The sequence below is a fragment of the Budorcas taxicolor genome, chromosome 16 (assembly GCF_023091745.1).
Source record: "Budorcas taxicolor isolate Tak-1 chromosome 16, Takin1.1, whole genome shotgun sequence".
In the NCBI taxonomy this organism is placed as follows: Eukaryota; Metazoa; Chordata; class Mammalia; order Artiodactyla; family Bovidae; genus Budorcas; species Budorcas taxicolor.
The window spans coordinates 4,826,116-4,844,698 of NC_068925.1; the positions used below are offsets into that span (position 1 = coordinate 4,826,116).

General features: G+C 59.3%; 1 protein-coding gene across 1 annotated transcript in view; it reads left to right on the forward strand.

Annotated features, from left to right (window-relative positions):
- TMCC2 (transmembrane and coiled-coil domain family 2) overlaps window positions 1-16,745 on the forward strand; it is a 37,440-nt gene extending 20,695 nt beyond the window's left edge. The window contains exons 3-5 of the mRNA XM_052653715.1: window positions 12,690-13,636; window positions 15,012-15,147; window positions 15,386-16,745. Coding sequence (XP_052509675.1) covers window positions 12,690-13,636; window positions 15,012-15,147; window positions 15,386-15,697 — 1,395 coding nt within the window. The 3' untranslated portion in view covers window positions 15,698-16,745. The remainder of the gene's footprint in view (window positions 1-12,689; window positions 13,637-15,011; window positions 15,148-15,385) is intronic.
- Window positions 16,746-18,583: the final 1,838 nt, after the last annotated feature.

Sequence of the window (18,583 nt, forward strand, 5' to 3'; positions counted from 1 at the left end):
CCTATACCCGTGTCCTCCATACTTGGAGCCTGCTGCACCTGCGTCTGTCATCTCTTTGGCCTTCCTCCAGGTCTGGATTTGGGAAGTGTGCTCGCTGTGTCCTTTTCAGCCTCTTCAGGTGCCCCACCACTGGGACCCCGAGCTGGGCAATAGCCATAGCTAGTGAATAATTCAGCGTGCTCCGCAGAAGCTAAACCAGATCCTAGGTGATACTGTAACCAGAAGGCCTCCTTTGGGTGGCCGGAAAGGCGAGCCTGCCCTGCAAAAGAAAGTGCTCTGTAGTGTTAGCCTCATTATATAAGGTTTCCTTAGTGCCCGAGAAGGCGGCTTCAGATGCAGATACAATCTGGGCTCTGTGCCTGTCTGCTGGCTTTGTGGGCACCCCCAGTCCATGCCAACCCGGGCCTTCGATGCGTCCCTTTGAGCCCTCCTGGCACTGGCACCACGTTGGGCAGCACGCTGCAGTTTGCAGACCGCTTTGCTTCCACATACATTTCTCGCTGAATTCCCGTCAGTTCATGCTAAACTCTGATCCCCTGAGTCAACAGGATGCCCCGAGTGTTCTGTGCTTCAGCCCTCTGCTCCTAGAAAGGGGTCAGTCTAAATTTTTCTTGGCAAGTAGGGTGGGGTGGAGGGTGCTCTGCTTCCTCAAAACTCCCCCGAAAGGAGAGGCTGCCTCCTCTCTGGGTCACTTTCTCCCAGGCCTGTCCCCAGCACCGCCTCCCCCAGGGAAGTTGAGTGGCTATAGGAGGCGTGGAATCATCCCCATTTCCTACGTTCCTGGCACCAGTTCTGATTTTCCTAAAAGTGACCTTAGGTGTGTGGTCGTCTCCACTGCCCAGCGTCTGGCTCATGACCGTGCCTGAGCAGGACTCTGTAGCATGAGTGTCCGTGGCATTAGGCAGGCCAGGAACCTGAGGGCGGGAGAGACGGCCCCCCTCCCTGGAAGCAGCTGTGCAGTGGCGTGGAATGCGTGCCAGCAGCAGTCCACCCTGGCCTCCCCAGTCTGCTTTGCGGGCTCGTGTGGCCGATCCTCTCCACGTGCTCCTGGGAAACGCACCCACATTGGCTGTTCCAGTTCACCCTGGAGAAGATGCCCGTTTCTCCTGTGTGTTCCAGGAGGAAGCAGGGCTCCTGGGTGACTCGAGTTTCTAAGAAAGCGCACTGACTGGCTGGCTGTAAGAGAGAGTGTTAGGGGAGGGGCTGCTGAGGACTGACCGCTTCCTGCCCCTCGTTTCTGGGCGGTAACCCTGGAGCAGCGGCTCGCCTTTTATGGAGGAATCCTAACTGCGAGATTTTCACAGCACATTTGAAGCCTAAAGTTTTTTTTTAAGGCCTCACCTGGTATTTGAAATGACTAAATTTAGCTGCTCTTCAGCATTTGTCTTTGCTCCCAAAGCCTATGACTTCTCAGGTTTCCCACCCTTCAGAATGTGTGTGTGGTGTGTGCTTTTTTCCCCCAAGAGAAAGAAAACTAAGTAGGAAGATTTGAAATAAGGTTTAAAATGTGTGTGGTGGGTGGGTGGGTGGGGGGAACCTGAAGAATAATAGTAAGGCCAAAGGAAGAAAAAATGGAAGGAAAAAGGGGGCACAGCGTGAAAATGAGAGGAAGAGGAAGAGAAAGCTAAAGGGGACCCAGGGAACGAGAGGGCTGAGGCCTGCAGGGCGTGCAGAGGAAGGCCGGCCCCTTGATGGGAGCCCATCAGTGGCCTTGGGACGGGGGCTAACGCGGGTGAGTGGAGAGAGCCAGGCACACCTGCGAAGGGCTGGCGACTGCCCTGCCCCGCTCAGGTGGGGCCCGTCTCCGCCAGGCCAGAGGGGAGGTGGCAGGGTGGCCGGGAGTTGGGGGCAGGTGCCCAGGGCGCCTCCTGTCTGTGCGAGGACAGACGCTTGGGGCTCCTGTCTTCGCAGGGTCTGTTGCTTTAGTGCAGCTCTTCCGCGTCCGCCTGCGCCGCTCCCAGCTTTGCTCCATTTGGGCAATATCCATAGCTAGTGAATAATTCAGCGTGCTCTGCAGAAGCTACTTTCTGGCTTTGTCCCAAGTGCACGCTTCCACGCACCTCCTAGAGTGACTGTGGGGTGTGTGTATATACTCATGTGAAGGGGCCTCAGGACTCACGGATTTCAGTAAAACGTAAGATGTGTCAGGAATTTTTACTCATATTCCCCTTTGATCCCCAGTGTAGCTCTGGGAGGTAACAGTCATATGTACAGTTTTGCAGCTGAGAAACCAGATTCAGCTGCAGAGGCTGCAGGCCTCAGCTCGCCCACCCTCTCCTCTGGCTCCTGATGCCACCAGTCTCATCCCTGAGGCCTCTTTCTCCAAGCCGCTGCTTTGTGGGTGCCGCCGCCTCTTCTTGCCGTTGTGAAGAGGGGTGAACAGGGCTTGTGGAGGGTACATCAGGAGCGAGTTGGCGGGGTGCGGATTTACATCAGGCCTTCGGACCTGATCCTCGGCCTTGCCACTGAAAGACAGGTCTGCAGCCAGGGAGCAAGATGTTTTCCTGCAACACAATCCCTTCTGCTGGGACTTTCCAAGCCCCACTTTCATTTGCTCTGCCCAGTGCAGTTGTGGACACTGCATCTCACCTGTACCGACCTGACCCAGGTCCCATAGCCGGTATGGGACCCCGCTGCATCACGGTGCCCTGGGCTCCTGCTCCTCACCCCTAGAACAGGAAGCTTTGCATCCTCAACACGTAAGGACAGGAACCGGCACTCCAGGAGAAGGGACCTCGCCCCAGCTGGCTTGCCTGGCAGATGCCCCGGCTCCTGTTTGTCTCTTCTCTTGCCCTGAGCTCCACCCTCCTTTCTCCTGCTCTCCAGTTATTGTGCTGGTGGGTGAGGTGTCCCTGCAGGCGAGCTGAGCCTCCCGTCGAGGGGATGCCAGACGCCTCCTTGGGGTCTTCCCTGGGGTGCAGTGAGTGCGCTCACTGGTGCAGTGAGGCCTGGAAGGGACTTCTTCCCGGTGTTTCTGAGCCTTCCTGACACCAGCAGCCAGGAGTGAGATTGCACAGTGTCGTGAGAGCCCCACCGCTCGGCTGACTCAGCCCCCTCCTCGCCTCTGGGCTCCTGCCTTCTCCTTTTTCCCTCCCACTGTTTCGCTTGTAAGGAAAGGCTACAAAGACTAGCTTGGCAGAGCCTAGAAGGGATGGGGGCAGAGGAGGGATGTCTTGAGTGAGAAGTCCAGGCTGCTTCCGGGGCTACCTTGGACAGACTGCAGTAGATGGCGTGCCTTCCATCTCTGCTCAGTGGGGTAGGTCAGGTGGTCTTTACACATGCCTGTTATGCTAGGCACAGTGAAGGGCCAGGTATAGTTACGATCTGACCCCTGCCTGTCTCAGAGCATTACGACTCATTTACGCAAGAGGAGCATCGCGCAGTGCCCAGAGAGAGAGAGAGAGAGTCTCAGTTGTGTCTGACTCTGCGACCCCATGGACTGTAACCTGCCAGGCTCCTCTCTCCATGGGATTCTCCAGGCAAGCGTACTGGAGTGGGCTGCCATTTCCTTCTCCAGAGGATCTTCCCGACCCAGGGATTGAACCTGGGTGTTCCGCATTGGAGGCTTTACCGTCTGAGCCACCAGGGAAGCATGGAGTGAAAATCGAGTGCCTAGGCAGGAGGTCATTTACAGATGAGAGGAGCTGCTGAAGTGTTCCTAACCCCATGTGTCCCTGACGCACATGCTTGAAAAAAAGAGTTAGTTGCTCCGTTGTGTCCAACTCTGCAACCCCATGGACTGTAGCCCACCAGGCTTCTCTGTCTATGGGATTCTCTGGGCAAGACCACTGGAGTGGGTTGTCATGCCCTCCTCCAGGGGACCTTCCCGACCCAGGGATCGAACCTGGGTCTCCCGCTTGAGCCGGCCCCCAAACTGGGATCTGTGTGTTGTGCCCTCGCTGGGCTCCTGTCCTCGCAGACCCCAGGTCATCGCCACCACAAATGTTTGTCAGGGTTCCCCCAGCCCGGGGTGTGGGGACTCGTGCTCTTGGTGTTTTGGCTAAGGGCCCTGGCAGTGGGGCCTGGAGATAGCACTGGGCCCTTATCTGGGTGCACCTTCTTGAACCGGGGACCGCCCCGTCAGCATGATCCATGCCGATCCTTCATATTTAAGCCCCGAGTCCTTCGTCACCCCCCAGTGGGCACAGAATCTGCGTCATCTCTGACTGGTGATCCTGCTGTTGGAGGCTGTCCTTGGACCCAGCAGACCCTGCACACCGCCGGCCACCCCGCGCCCTCCTCACGGCGTGCGCGCCCCACCTGTGGATCTCTGGCTCCCTCTGCTGGCCACTCGCAGGATTTCCTGCTGGGACTGGCAAGATGAAGTCCAAGGAAGAGGAGAAGGCTGTGAGTTTGCCATCCATCTTTTTATCTTGGGCGCTTTTGCTGAGGGGTGGGGTGAGGAATGGGAAGCGGAAGCCAGTAGTGCCCAGCGCAGAAAGATTTCTAGGATCTCAGAGAAGAGAAAGTCCCCGGGTGAGGCTGGCTGCTGTCCTGCAGACAGCCACTGGAGTAGGAAGGATGTCTGGGGAGTGAGGGTGCCTTCAGTAGTGGGCAGGGCCGCAGGGAGAGGGGCAGAGGACCTCAGGCTGGCCCGGCCGTTGGGGTCTGTCAGGGAGCCCCTTCCAGGCTCCAGCCTGTATGGCTTTGAGGAGCTCGCCTCCGCCCTGGAAGCCTGGCTGGGAGGTGTGCTTCTGTTCTGAGGCTGATGAAGGGAGTCAGTGGTGCCGTGCCTGTTTGTGAGGGGGCTTTCTGAGGGCGAGAAGCGTCTGCACCCCTGCATGAGAGGTGGGAGAAGCCGAGCATGCGTCTGGGCGGGTGAAAGAGACAGGAACCGAGTCACCACGCGCTTTTGTAACCTGCCTGCAGGCAGGAGCTGTCAGTCACACCCAGATGTCCCCCTGCACACCGGACTCAGAGTGGCAACAGCTGCACGGGCGCTGTGGGGGGGCCCCTCATCAGAGCTCGGTCCCCCTGCTCCGTGATCTCCCTTCCTCCTCCCAGATGGGAAGGAGCAGCTGTGAGCCCCAGGGCGGGGGGATCTCCCCGAGCAATCCGCCCCTAATCCCCAGGCCTGGCCTCGGACTGGAGATGGCGGGTGCAGAGCCCGGGAGCTCCGGGACACCTGCCCGCAGAGTCCGGCTTCCCTTGGCCAGCCCCGTGCTGCCCCGGGAATGTGACCCTGGGGCCCTGGCACCGCCTGCGGATGGCTGGGCCCTCAGAGCCCCTGGCACCCCGTCGCCAGCCCGGCTGCGGGAAGCAGTGCCCATGCAGGTGAGGCCCTGGCGGGGGCAGGGGCAGGAGAGATGCAGTGTGTCAGATGAGTCGGATTCCCCACGTTCTCTCGGGGTGCAGCCCCTTTCCTCTGGGGTCTGCGTGAGAAAGATGGGAGAGGGGGCAGGGCTGACCAGCAGGCCTCCACGCTTGGGCCGCTGGACGCTGGCAGGGCCCTGGGGTTGGGGGAGGGGAGTCCGGCACGGAGCCCTGCAGAAACAAGCAGAGTGTGTCACTCCACTCAGGCCACAGGAGCTGCCGTGAAATTAGGCGGAAGGGGTGAGCAGGCAGAGGGGATCACAGGCCGCCCGCTGGACAGAAGGCCATTGTGCTCAGCAGGGCGAAAGGAGGCCGCTAAGCCGAGGGTGTGGTTCCGACCAGAACTGGGGGTGGGTCTCAAGGAAAGGACTGGCATCCCAGGGCTGGGTGAGAGTTGTGACATTCTGCCAGGCAGAGTTGCCCCTAGGACCAGGGTGGGCGGGCACCCTTGGGCTGCCGGGGAAGGCTGATCAAAGCCTCAGTGCCCAACTGCCTGGAGACTGTGGGCATTGCACGGAATGGGGAGGGGGTGAGTCTCCCCGTCTGTGTGGACTTGGCCCTAGGGTAAAGCTCCTGGTTAATCCGCTGAGGGCGGGGTACCAGGAGGACGGGGCGCTGCGTCAGGAGCCAGCCCCCGCTCAGCGCCTGCCCTCGAATCCCTGGGGCCTCACTGCAGGAGTTTTTCATCCTCCTCTTCTCCAGACCCAGATGCATGTGTGCTCCCCCACGTGTGCCCCTTTATCTAAACACTGGCCTCCCTGCCCTCAGGAGCAGAGCTGCTTCGGCTCCCAGGCGCCAGCGGAAGGTGGTGCCCTCCCCTCCTCACTCTCGCCTTCCCGGCCCTCCCCTGCCAGCTTGGGCTGGCGGTCATTATGCTCCAGAGCTGGGGTGAGTGGCCTCACACGCCTGCCTGTCCGTAGCAGCAGGAGAGAGCCCACAGGCCACACCTGCTGATCTGGAAGAACGGGCCAGCCACCGACTCAGGACCCAGGGTTGGCATCCTCCTCCCAGCCTGCTCTGGCCTGAGCGTCAGGTCGGATGGGAGACATCAGGTTGCCTCCCTCCCAGCTTCATCACAGGGGCACCTGCCTGTTTGGGCAGAGGGATGTTAGCCGGCCATGACTGCCCCTCTCCACCCTGGCCTGACTCCCCTCCCTTTCCTTCGGGGAGCCAGTGGAAGAGGAGTCTGTGTGCTCTCCATTCTGAGAAAGGTGCTCAGATCACAGTCACGGGGCCAGGAGTCAGCAGATGGAGGCATCTCTGCTGAGTCACCCCGGCCCACAACCCCGTTACCCTTGCCTGCGGGGCTCTCGGCCTCTGCTGGCCCAGGTCTTGCCCAGAGGTAGTACCCTGTGTGGGCTCGGCCCGCCCAGCCAGACCCACATACAAGGTGGGATGGACGCCTGACTCCATTGCTCTCCTCCCTGGAAGGGGACCGCAGGCCACCTGGCCCAGGATGTCGGGGCCACCCTGACCTCCTAAAGGGAAGCAGAGGAGCCACACGCTTCTTTCCCCCTTTGCTTCCTAAAACAGACCTTAGCATTGGCTTTTCGACTCCTGAACAGGGAGCTAAAACAGGAAGGCCCCAACTTCTGTGTCAGCCTGCCCTGGGGACCCCTTTGTAAGCAGGGAGCACTCTGTAAATGCAGGCAGGGCTGTTGAGGAGGGGAGTCGCAGGCGGGGAGCCTCGGAGCACAGGTGTGGAGCACGCACTCCTTGCAGGTGTGACTGTGCACGTGGCCCATCCGGAAGAATGTTTATGATGTACTGTTGCTGAGGAAACTGACCCCGACACGCTAGTGCCCTTTCCCTCTGAACGGACAGGCTTCATGAGAGCCTCAGAGACCCAGGCTGCTGGGCTAGCACGTGTGAGGAAGACCCGTGTCCAGTGGGGTTAACCCGAGGACGTGGGCTCAGGCCCCGGAGGACCTGGGAGTCTTGGGAGGCCCCGGGGAGCCTGGGCAGGGAGCCCTGTAATCTGGCGGAGCGCCTGATCTGGCTTCACTGGGTGCTGCTGGAAGGGAGCAGGGAGGAGAGTCCGAGGCGCTGTGAAGCCTTGTATGAGGGTGTGTGTGGAGGGGTCTCACCAGAGCACGGGGACGAGTAGGGAGAGTTGCATCCCAGACGCAGGCAGTGCCCCACTTTGGCTCTCCCAGAGCATCCATCAGCAGTTCTGGGACCTTGGTGTCCATACCCTCAGCCCTGGCTGTCAGTCGCCCTGAGCAGGGAGCACCACTGCCTGCTGGTAGCCTCCTGGCCGGCTTGTGTGGGTAGGGGTCATGGAGGAAGCAGGGCTCACCCTTCACGGTTCGCCTCTTCTTAGAACTTGCCCCGCGTCCGACAGCGTTCAGGGATTCGTCGTGGGGCCAGGCACCTGCAGAGCATCCGGCCTCTTAGACGGGTGAGTGGGGAGAGGAGGCCTTGGTGCTGGTGGCTGGGCCTGGACAGAGGGCTGGGGCCCGAGTAGCCCACCCAGCGCCGTGCTCAGGGGCCGGTGGGCCCTGGGAGTTTTCTCCTGCTAGCGGCCTGCAGCTCGGTGATCTGTATTGCTCCTCTTTTGAGGGAGTGAGTGAGAGCTTCTGCTGTGTTCAGAATGTGGCTGTAAGAGGAAGGAGCCAGACACCCTCCTGCCACCCACTCTGTAACAGGACACGGGCTGGACCTGCAGCGCAGGCTGGCAGGTTGAGGACCAGGCCTCGCACACGCAGGCTGTGCAGCCCCGCCACCTCTGTCTAGCACCAGAGCTCTTTCATCATCCCCAGAGGAATCCCAGGCCCGTTAAGCAGCCACTCCCCATCTCTCCCTTCCCCAGCCCCTGGCAGCCGTTATTCTGCCTTCTGTCACTAAGAATTTAACTATTCCGGACATTTCATATAAAAGGAATATGACCCTTAGTATCTATTTCCTTTTACTTAGTGTTCCTGGGGTTCATCCGTGTTGTGGCGTGTATCAGTCCTTCTTCATTCTTTGTATAGTCAAGTAATATTCCATAGTGTGGCTGTACTTGCTTCCCAGTGATCAGCAGACGTTTGACTTGTGTCCACCACCCTTTGGCTTAGTGCTGCTGTGAACACGTGTGCACCAGTGCTTGTTTAAACACCCACCTTCAACTGCTTGTGGGTGTACCTAGGAGTGGAGTTGCTGGGTCATGTGATAAGTCTGTGTTTAACTTTTTGAGGAGCCTCCAAACTGTGTTCCGCAGTGGGTACACCATTTTGCATTCCTACTGGCACGGTATGAAGGCTCTGATTTCCCCACATCCTTGGCAGCCCTCGCTATTTCCCTTTTTAAACTATGGCTGTCCTGGTGGGTGTGCACTGTCGGTTGATTGCGGCTTGTGTCTGTGCCCCAAGCCCGCACCACGGCCACTGTCCTCATGGACTCGTTTCATTCCCCCGACAATCTGTCGAGGTGGGTGGAGCTGAGTCCCAGGAAAGTTAATGACGTATCCAAAGGCAAATCGCCGGTGAGGGACAGAGCCAGCGTTCTAAGCCAGTGTCCACTTGCATTCTTCGTGCCCTTTCTAGTGGCCTGCATGGGTCCTGCATCCTGTCTTGTTGCCATTCTTCTTCATTTTTGGGGGGCAAATCTCACTCTCCTCCGGGGCTGCTTGTTATGGCCCTCTTAACAGCTTTCTCATCTTTTTCTCCTAATGCTCTAATTTTCCTTCCTTTGTTAAACCGTAATCCCTCCCTGAGCCTCTGCCCGTCTGTCTGCAGCCTCCTCGGCTCTCTTTCCCTGGGGACCCTGTTTCTCTTTAGTTCTAAAAGGGTGTTGCAGGCTTGGGGGATGTGCTGGGGGGCGTGAGGGAGTGGAGAACTCCCTACTTGCCTCCCTTGGGGGAGACGGAGGAAGAAAGTGGGGTGTTTTGTAACCTGAGGTGACCAGACGCTGCAGGCTCAGTGGAGGGGCAGGAGGGAGCTGGGGCCCTGCTGCGGGACCCCCCGGCTTGAGTCTGGGCCCCACGACAGAGAAGAGGGCCGGCTGGTGAGGAAGAGCTCACCACCAAGCCCTGCTGGTTTCCTGGAGTGTCTGTTCTCATTCACAGGGATTTCACAGCCAGTTGCAACTCTGCTTTTCTACTTGTAAGCTAGAGAGCCGCCAGATCGAGGGGTAAAAGGCTCAGAGCTGCCAGGCTGGAGCCAGGACAGGCAGGGAATTTGCCATCTTACACTCCCTTGTGATCCCAAGAACTTCTGCTTTTCACAGGCTTTTTGAGTCCCTGTCTCATTAGGTCTTCCCACACTCCTCCAGTGGGCGGACTGACGCGCTCCTCTTTGTAAAGACGAGCCCAGGGCCCAGCTGAGCACCAGGCCGTGAAGCAGTCCGATCACAATCGTTTCTGGTTGTTCCTTCTCCTGTGAAGGGAGTGGAAGAGAGGAAAAGTGTTGAGTCTCTTTGGAAAGCACCTTGGAAAGCGGCCTTATAAAGGGGTCAAGTTCTTTAACACGTTGCTGACCAGAGACGTATCTTTGGCTGCTGTCGTTCACTCGCTGCATCGTGTCCAACTCTTTGCCATCCCATGGACCGCAGCACACCAGGCTTCCTTGTCCTTCACTGTCGCCCAGAAAATTTTCTCAGACTCCTGTCCATTGAGACAGTGATGCCATCCAACCATCTCATCCTCTATCATCCCCTTCTCCTCCTGGCCTGATGGAGTTTCAGCTCCAGCATCAGTCCTTCCAATGAATATTCAGAATTGATTTCCTTTAGGATGGACTGGTTGGATCTCCTTGCAGTCCAAGGGACTCTCAAGAATCTTCTCTAACACCACAGTTCAAAAGCATCAGTTCTTTGGTGCTCAGCCTTCTTTATGGTCCAGCTCTCACATCCATACATGACCACTGGAAAAACCATAGCCTTGCCTCTACTGGCTTCCCTGGTGGCTCAGATGGTAAAGAATCTGCCTGCAATACAGGAGACCCGGGTTTGATCCCTGGGTCAGGGAGATCCCCTGGAGGAGGGAATTGCTACCCTCTCCAGGCAATGGCACCCCACTCCAGTACTCTTGCCTGGAAAATCCCATGGACAGAGGAGCCTGATAGGCTGCAGTCCATGGGGTTGCTAAGAGTTGGACACGACTGAGCAACTTCACTTTCACTTTTCACTTTCATGCATTGGAGAAGGAAATGGCAACCCACTCCAGTGTTCTTGCCTGGAGAATCCCAGGGACGGGGGAGCCTGGTGGGCTGCTGTCTATTGGGTCGCACAGAGTCGGACACGACTGAAGCGACTTAGCAGCCGCAGCAGCAGTCAGTGTTCTTGCCTGAAGAATTTCATGGAGAGAGGAGCCTGGCAGGCTATAGTCCGTGAGGTTGCAAAGAGTTGGACACAACTATGTGACTAACACTTTCAACATCTTTTGTTACCTGAACGTTATTGACCAGAGAGGTTTCCATATCACTGTGCAGCAAACTGCCAGCCACAAGTATTAGTTTCTGCAAAAATCCCCGAATCAATAATGAGTTAGTATTAAAAGCTGTGTTGCATATAGAATTTAATTTTGTCTCATAGTTTCAATGATGAGTGAATTTTTTGGTATCATCTTTTAAATACACTTCATTTCCTCCACCACACAAAGTTGTGCTGCCAGACCCAGCCAGCACAGGTGAGTACCTGTGTGCCCACACTGTGCCATGTGCCCTTGGACATCATGTGGCATGCCCCTCACCAGAGGCCTGAGAAGAGATATGAGTGTCCCCATTTTACAGGGGGGAAGACCGAGGGTCAGGAAGGTCCAGAGGCCGTCTGTTTGCCATCACTGTAGGGAGCAGCACTGGAGGAAGGGGTTTAAGTGCAGGATGCCGTTTGAAGTCTGTGATGCAGCGAGTAGACCTCGGGATCGGTGTGGGCTCCTCTGGTGTGCAAAGTCATGAAGATACCAGCACCTGGCAGAGGGCACAGGGACACGAGGAAAGTCCCGACCTTAGGAGGGATGGGAAGGGATGGTATTGTTCCCAGCATCCCCAGTGGCACAGTGACCTGGGAAGGCTGGAGAGGAAGCCCACAGGGGAGCCTCCTGAGTTTGGCAGGGCTGTTGTTTTTCATGGTGTTTTCCAGTAACTTTGTACTTTGCGAGAAATGGAGCCCAGTGACTTCTGCCTGTAATTGGCACGGGCTGCTTCCGTTGCGTGAGCTGAAGGGGCCACTTTGTTTGTGTTTAACCCCTTCCCCCACGTATATCTCATCCTGCCCCCACCACAATATACACATAGAGAGCGAACGATCCGACCCGGCCGCTGTCCTGGGGTGTGCTGTGTGTAAAAATACATGGGGTTGAGCTATTTCCTGCTGCTTCCGTTGCTGCATGGTGATAAGACACTTGGGGACTCGGCTGTGGACCGAGGTCCTCCAGCAGGCTGAGGGGGGTCTGGCCCTGGAGAGTGGGGCTCCAGGCCTGCCCGTTTCCATCCAGCCTGTCACCCCTCGCCCATCCTCTGTGCCCCTTCCTGCCCCTCGCTCCGCCCCACCCCCCGTCTTGACTCCTTTCTGGGCTCCTCTCTTCGTGCTGTCCTGATGCACCCGGGGAGCCCGCCTGCCGGAGAGGAAAAGGCACTGTCCTCTCCCTGCCGCCCGTTCAGCTCCTTCCACACTGGGCGGCAGGTATCCCCCGGCCCCTCGCCTGGGCCCTGCGTCCCTCGGCCTGTGGGTGCCTTCTGGGACCCAAGCCCCCTGAGACCCCGCTGGCAGGCAGGGGTGTGCGCTCCTCGCCTGCTCTGGGACAGGGCGGGCCCAGGCGCCCCCACCAACATGAAGTGCAAGAGGCTGCTGACGACTCCAGGGAGCGGCAAGGTAAGGGCAGGACGGGGAGAGGCATCGGCAGAACTGGGGAGCCTGCTGAGCCACACCCGGGAAGCCCACATGGGAAAGTGGGGGTTACTTCCCAAGTGAGGCTCCGGTCAGCCTGAGAGAGAGGACTGCTCCAGGCAGGAGCCTTATGGATGCTTGAGTCCAGGGGAATGGTGTGTCTGCTCCCTGAGAAATAGCATGGAATAACGGTGAAGCCTCGGGCCTGCTTGGTCCATGTGATGGGGCAGCAAGAATCCTGGGCTGCCGGTTCTATCTTCCTGTAGCTGTTTATCCCCAGCCAAGCTGCTTGAACTCTCTGCACCGAAGGAGGCGCAGGTCTGCCCAACTGCATGGCAGGGACGTGGTAGGGATCAGGCAGGGGGCAGGTGTGCATGCCCTTCATAAATGACGGCGGGAGGGGATTCTGTTGTCACTGCTGGGACTCTTTTGAACTCCTTCCTTAAAAATTTCCTATTCATCCTGCGTCCATTTTCCAGAGAGGGAAACCAAGTCCAGAGGCTCCGGGGACCCCCCTTCCCTCGGTTTCCTGATGGACTGTAGCTTTCTTTGCTTGCCTTCCTCCCCAGGTCGACAAGGGGGACTTCCTGGCCCTGAACCTTGCCGGCGGCCCCGGCCATGGTGACGCCGATGGCCCCATCAGCTTGGACGTGCCGGACGGGGCCCCAGACCCCCAGCGGACCAAGGCGGCTATCGAGCACCTGCACCAGAAGATCCTGAAGATCACGGAGCAGATCAAGATCGAGCAGGAGGCGCGGGACGACAACGTGGCGGAGTACCTGAAGCTGGCCAACAACGCCGACAAGCAGCAGGCATCCCGCATCAAGCAGGTGTTCGAGAAGAAGAACCAGAAGTCGGCGCAGACCATCGCCCAGCTGCACAAGAAGCTAGAGCACTACCGCCGGCGCCTGAGGGAGATCGAGCAGAACGGGCCGTCGCGGCAGCCCAAGGGCGTGCTGCGGGACATGCAGCAGGGCCTCAAGGACGTGGGCGCCAACGTGCGCGCGGGCATCAGCGGCTTCGGGGGCGGCGTGGTGGAGGGCGTCAAGGGCAGCCTCTCGGGCCTCTCGCAGGCCACGCACTCCGCCGTGGTATCCAAGCCCCGGGAGTTTGCCAGCCTCATCCGGAACAAGTTCGGCAGCGCCGACAACATCGCGCACCTGAAGGACCCCCTGGACGACGGGCCCCCCGAGGAGGCGGCCCGGGCGCTGAGCGGCAGCGCCACGCTCGTGTCCAGCCCCAAGTACGCCAGCGACGACGAGTGCTCCAGCGCCAGCGCCAGCTCGGCGGGCGCGGGCAGCAACTCGGGGGCCGGGCCCGCCGCCACCGCCGCGCCCGGGAGCCCCAAGTCCGGCCCGCTGTACGGGGGCCCCGGCAACGTGGACGCTGTGCTGGAAGAACTGCGGGAGATCAAGGAGGGCCAGTCGCATCTGGAGGACTCGATGGAGGACCTGAAGGCGCAGCTGCAGAGGGACTACACCTACATGACCCAGTGCCTGCAGGAGGAGCGCTACAGGTGCGTGCGCCGCCCCGCGCCGCCCCGCGCCGCCCCGTCCCGCCGGTGAGAGGGGCCGGATTTCAGGTTCAGTGGTGGAAGCAGACGCAGCATCTCCCAGCGCCATGGGCTGCTGGAAGGGACCAGGAGGAGGCCCCCAGGAGCCTTCCACCAGCTTCCAGGGCGATTGGAAGATAGGATGACGGGGCCTCTGGAAGGAGCATTATGGCATCCCTACTTGATTACATGGTGGTTGTGCAAAAGGGGAAACCGAGGCAGGGGCCAGCTTCTTATCCGGAGAGACTCTGGCTAAGAGCACTGACCCCAGAGGCAGGTTACCTGGGTTTGGATCCCAGCTCTACTCTTCCCACTCTTTACCTTGGACAAAGTCCTTGCTCTCTACACCTGGTGTCCTCATCTGTGAAGCGGGAGTAACGTGAATCCCAGCTCACAGGGTTTGTGAGGACTGCGCCCTGCGCAGGTATCTGGCGCGGTCCGTGGGAACGTCTGGCCGGAGCCAGCGAGCCAGCCTGGGATCAGCTGGAGCCCCCACCCCCTCCCTCTGCTGGCTCTGCTCTGCTCTGCGCCTTGCACGTGGCGTTGGACACTTGTTCCTTGGGATCCTTGGAGAGTTTTTCTTTAGATAGCTCTTTTCCTCCTTGACATATTTGAAGAAGGATTGGAAAATGGGGGGAGAAACCTGTCTGAAAACTCAGTGCCCCCACGTAACAGTCGTCCTCTGATATCTGTACCTTTGGGACAGGGATTGTGCGTCTGGGTCCCTGTCCCCAGGGGAGCACGTTAGCCCAGGCCCAGGGCCTGGGCTGTGGACAGTCAGGCCCTGACCCTCCTTCCGTGAGCTCTGTGCTCTCAGGCAGTCCCCAGTCCCTCTGGGCCTCAGTCTTCTCGGATGTAACGTGCAGATGGTGCTAGTCCTTATCGGAAGGTTTGTGAGGAGGACCCCAGGAGGCAAGGTAGCTAAAGTGCCTAGCACAGAGCCCGCCTCTAAGAAGGGCTGTGTATATACATGTGTGTGCTAAGTCGCTTCAGTTGTGCCCAACTCTGCGACCTTAGGACTTAGCAGGCTCCTCTGTCTATGGGATTCTCCAGGCAAGAGTACAGGAGTAGGTTGCCATTTCCTTCTCCAGGGGATCTTCCCGACCCAGGGACTGAACCCACGTCTCTTATGTCTCCTGCCCTGGCAGGCGGGTTCTTTACCACTAGCACCTGGGAAGCCTGCTGTGTACATAGTAGCTTTCTTGTTGCTGTTAAAATTGGACGGGTCTGGACACGGGGTGGATTGAGTCCTTGTTGAGAATGAGTGACATTGACCCTGGGAGAGGAGATGGGAGACTTGGGGAGCCAGGGCTGGCGTCACACGTTCTCCCTCTGCCAGGTACGAGCGGCTGGAGGAACAGCTCAATGACCTGACCGAACTTCACCAGAATGAGATGACCAACCTGAAGCAGGAGCTGGCCAGCATGGAGGAGAAGGTGGCCTACCAGTCCTACGAGAGGGCCCGGGACATCCAGGTACATCAGCCCCGAGAGGAAGCTGGGAGCAGGCTGCTTCCGCCCCTTCCCCTTAATCAAGACTTCCACATCCCCTCAGCCTCTCCAAATAGTCAGCATGAAAGGACCGGGGCCCCTAGCTGCAGCTGACCACCCTCTGGAGGGGGGCGCCCTGGGCATCATCGCCTCCTGAGGAGCAGGTGGGGTTCGGACTGGAGGTCTCCCCACCCTAAGCTCGCCCGCCCCTGTGCCCCTGCAGGAGGCCGTGGAGTCCTGCCTGACCCGGGTCACCAAGCTGGAGCTCCAGCAGCAGCAGCAGCAGGTAGTGCAGCTGGAGGGCGTGGAGAACGCCAACGCGCGGGCCCTGCTGGGCAAGTTCATCAGCGTGATCCTGGCGCTCATGGCCGTGCTGCTGGTGTTCGTGTCCACCGCCGCCAGCTTCATCACGCCGCTCATGAAGACCCGCCTACGCGTCTCCAGCACTGCCCTCCTGGCCCTCGGCCTCCTCCTGCTCTGGAAGCACTGGGACTCCCTCACCTACCTCCTGGAGCACGTGCTGCTGCCCAGCTGAGGGCCCCGTGCTCCCCCCCCACCCCAGCTCCCCGCTGGCCCCTGCTGCGCCAGGGGGGACCCTGGGGCTCCTGAGTCTGTGGGGCATCTTCACGTGTCCAGTTTGACCTCCTGCCCAAATTGTCCGTCCTGGCGACTTCTGCCCCCTTCTCTGTGTGTGCTTCTTCTGTCTGATGCCTTTTCCTTGTTGGCCTGAAGGGAGCGTCAAGTGTAGCCCCCGCAGGAGGTGGGGGAGATGCCTGTGGCCACGCAGAGCTAAGGACCCGGATGGACTGTTTGGATCGTTTACAATCACAGCAGGACTTCTCCCAGCAGACGCCTGGGGTCAGGAAGGCCGAAGAGAGCTTTCCTGGGGGGGAGCCCACACAGGAGACAGCTCCAGCCCCGGCTTGTGGAGATGGTCGGGATGAAGGCAGGAGCATGGGTGGCCTCCCCGGCCCAGGAGGCTCTCAGCTCACCCCTCCCTCCTCCAGAGCTGGGTCCTGGGTGGGGCCCTTCTGGGATCTGCGGATGCCGGCTCTGCAGGCCGGGTGGGTGCGGCTTTGGGTTTGTGTTTTCCCACTTCTTCTTTCTGCTGGTCACTGGATCTGCTCTTCAGGGAAGGCGCCCCTGGGGGCCCCAAGCCTCAGCCCAAGCTCTTAGGGCTTTATTTATTTACTTATTTATTTGTTCCTTGGTACCTTGTTCTGAGCTCCAGGGAGAGGGCCCCTGCCCGCCTCCTGGGTGCCCTCTCTGAGCCAGCGCCGCGTCTTGGCCGTCGGGCACTTCCGTCGGTTTAGCTCTGGGTAGTCCCGGCTGGGGGTGGGGCCAGCCTCTTTTATACGTCTGTTTATTTTCTATGTGTGTACTCGTGTGGGGGAGGTCGTTGTGGCTGTATTTTTTTAAGGCTCTGGAGTGTTGCGTGTGGTTTCTCTCCACATCCCAGTCTCCCCAGGGGCACTTCCGAGAAGAGAGGGGCTCTCTCACCAAAGGAGAGAGAACCTCTTGGGAACAGGGGAGGGGAGTGCCTGCCAGTTGCTGTGGACCTTCCCGAGAAATAAATCCTCCAGATTTTCAAACCACCCTGTCTAGTGTTGGTCATTAGGCTGTTTCCGTGGAAACCACCGAGTTGCTCCCAACACTCAAGTGTTCTGGGTAATGAGACCTTCTTCCTTCCTCTCAGATCTGACGTCGGCAGATCCAGCCTTCCCGTTTGCTTTCTGCAGCTGAAGCGCTGGCCTTGGTGATAGGGGGGTGAGATGGTGCCCACCCTGTCTGGCCCCCACTGCTTTCTAGGAGGAGGAGAATCGGAGAGAAGGCACTGGAGGCCCGGAGGACAGCAGTCATGCCGAGGCATGGCCACAAGAGGGCAGCAGTGTCCTTACTCAGCACTTCCTTGGGTTTCAGTCCCAGGGAGGAGCATCGGTTGGAGTTGGGTTGGCCTTAATGCTGTGTGGCTAGAGCAGAGGTTTGCCGGCTCACCAGGAGCCGGAGCACAGAGGCCAAGCCCTGAGTGTCTGCCCTGACAGGGAAGGGCACCCGCGGAAGGTGCTGGGTTCCCAGCTGGAAACCTGTGGGAGCTTGGTGGGCCCACCTGAGTCCCCTCGTTGTCAGCAGGAGACGCCCCCGGCTTCATGAAACTGGGAGGGGTGTAGCGAAAGCACCCCCCACCCCCGAGACCTGGCTCATAGTCAGTGCTCCTGTGGCCAGTTCCCGTCTCTCTGGGCCTCAGTTTCCGCATCTGCAACATGGGTGGATGAAGGGCTCTGACATCTGTGGTTCTGAAGGTCTGAGAAGTCAAGTCACAGCTGTACCCATGGCCGTGGGCTCCAGGGGCCTTTAGGGGTGAGGGACTGTGCCCTTAATTGGATCGGAGTGAGTGCTGGGCTGGCACCTCCAGGAGGGCAGCTGGACAGCTCAGCTTCACCTTCTGTAACCAGGCGGGAGTCTCACCCGGTGACCTTGCAGGGCCTTCCAACAATGCCATTCCTGGGCCCCACACCCACCTTCTCTTCCAGCCACACATGCACCTCCCTTGGGGGCCACGGGCTGCTGGGCCAGGAACCCGCATTCCTGGGCCCCAGGTGGGGGGTGGCTGCTGACATTTCACACATTCCTCCCCAAGGTCAGGTGCCTTCTCTGCACTGGTTCTTCAATGCCACTGCCAGCTGCAGTCCACACCGAGTGGGAGGGGGGAGGGGGGACATTCTCAGCAGATCCTGAGGCCGCAAAGCAAACAGCCCGAGGAGGGGGATGGCACCTGCCTACAGAGCCATCTTCTGCAAAAAAGAGGAACTGGCAGGCCTTATGTTGGCCTCTTTGTGACAAGGGGCTTCGTGCAAAGCCCAGCCTGACCAGGAGCTGAGTTTCCTTCTGACAGTCGCTGCCCTTCTGTGTTTATGTCCGAGCCTCCCTGCACTCTGTAAACTGTGGACGAGTTGCTCTCGTTTGAACCCACCTGCCTCACCCGCCTGGGCTCACAGAGTGAGACGCTGAATCAGGGCCCACTGTCCTCTGGACTGCAGAACAGCAGGCAGCCTTTGTCCCAGGTCGCGTGTCCTCTCAGCCCCAAGCCCCACACTGGGGTTCGGAGGGCTCGGCCTGGCCGGCACATTCCCGCGGCTTCAGCCACCCAGGGCGGGGGCAGAACTGCCTGGGGCCGGGGCTCCAACAGCACTTGGCTGGTAGCTGGCCAGCCTGGAGCTGGCTTGTTTGCTGTGCCAGCTGCGTGGAGACCGTGGAGCTACAGCAGGTGCAGCCTGGGCCAAGACCAAAGACCTCTGACGGCAGGAGGCAGAGGGTGGCCGCCTAATCCTCACCACGCAGAGCTACTCAAGGGTGATTCCAGGGTGGGGAGGAGAGACCTGGAGCCCTGGGGTGGGGGAAGAGGGGAGCTTTAGCCAGGGCT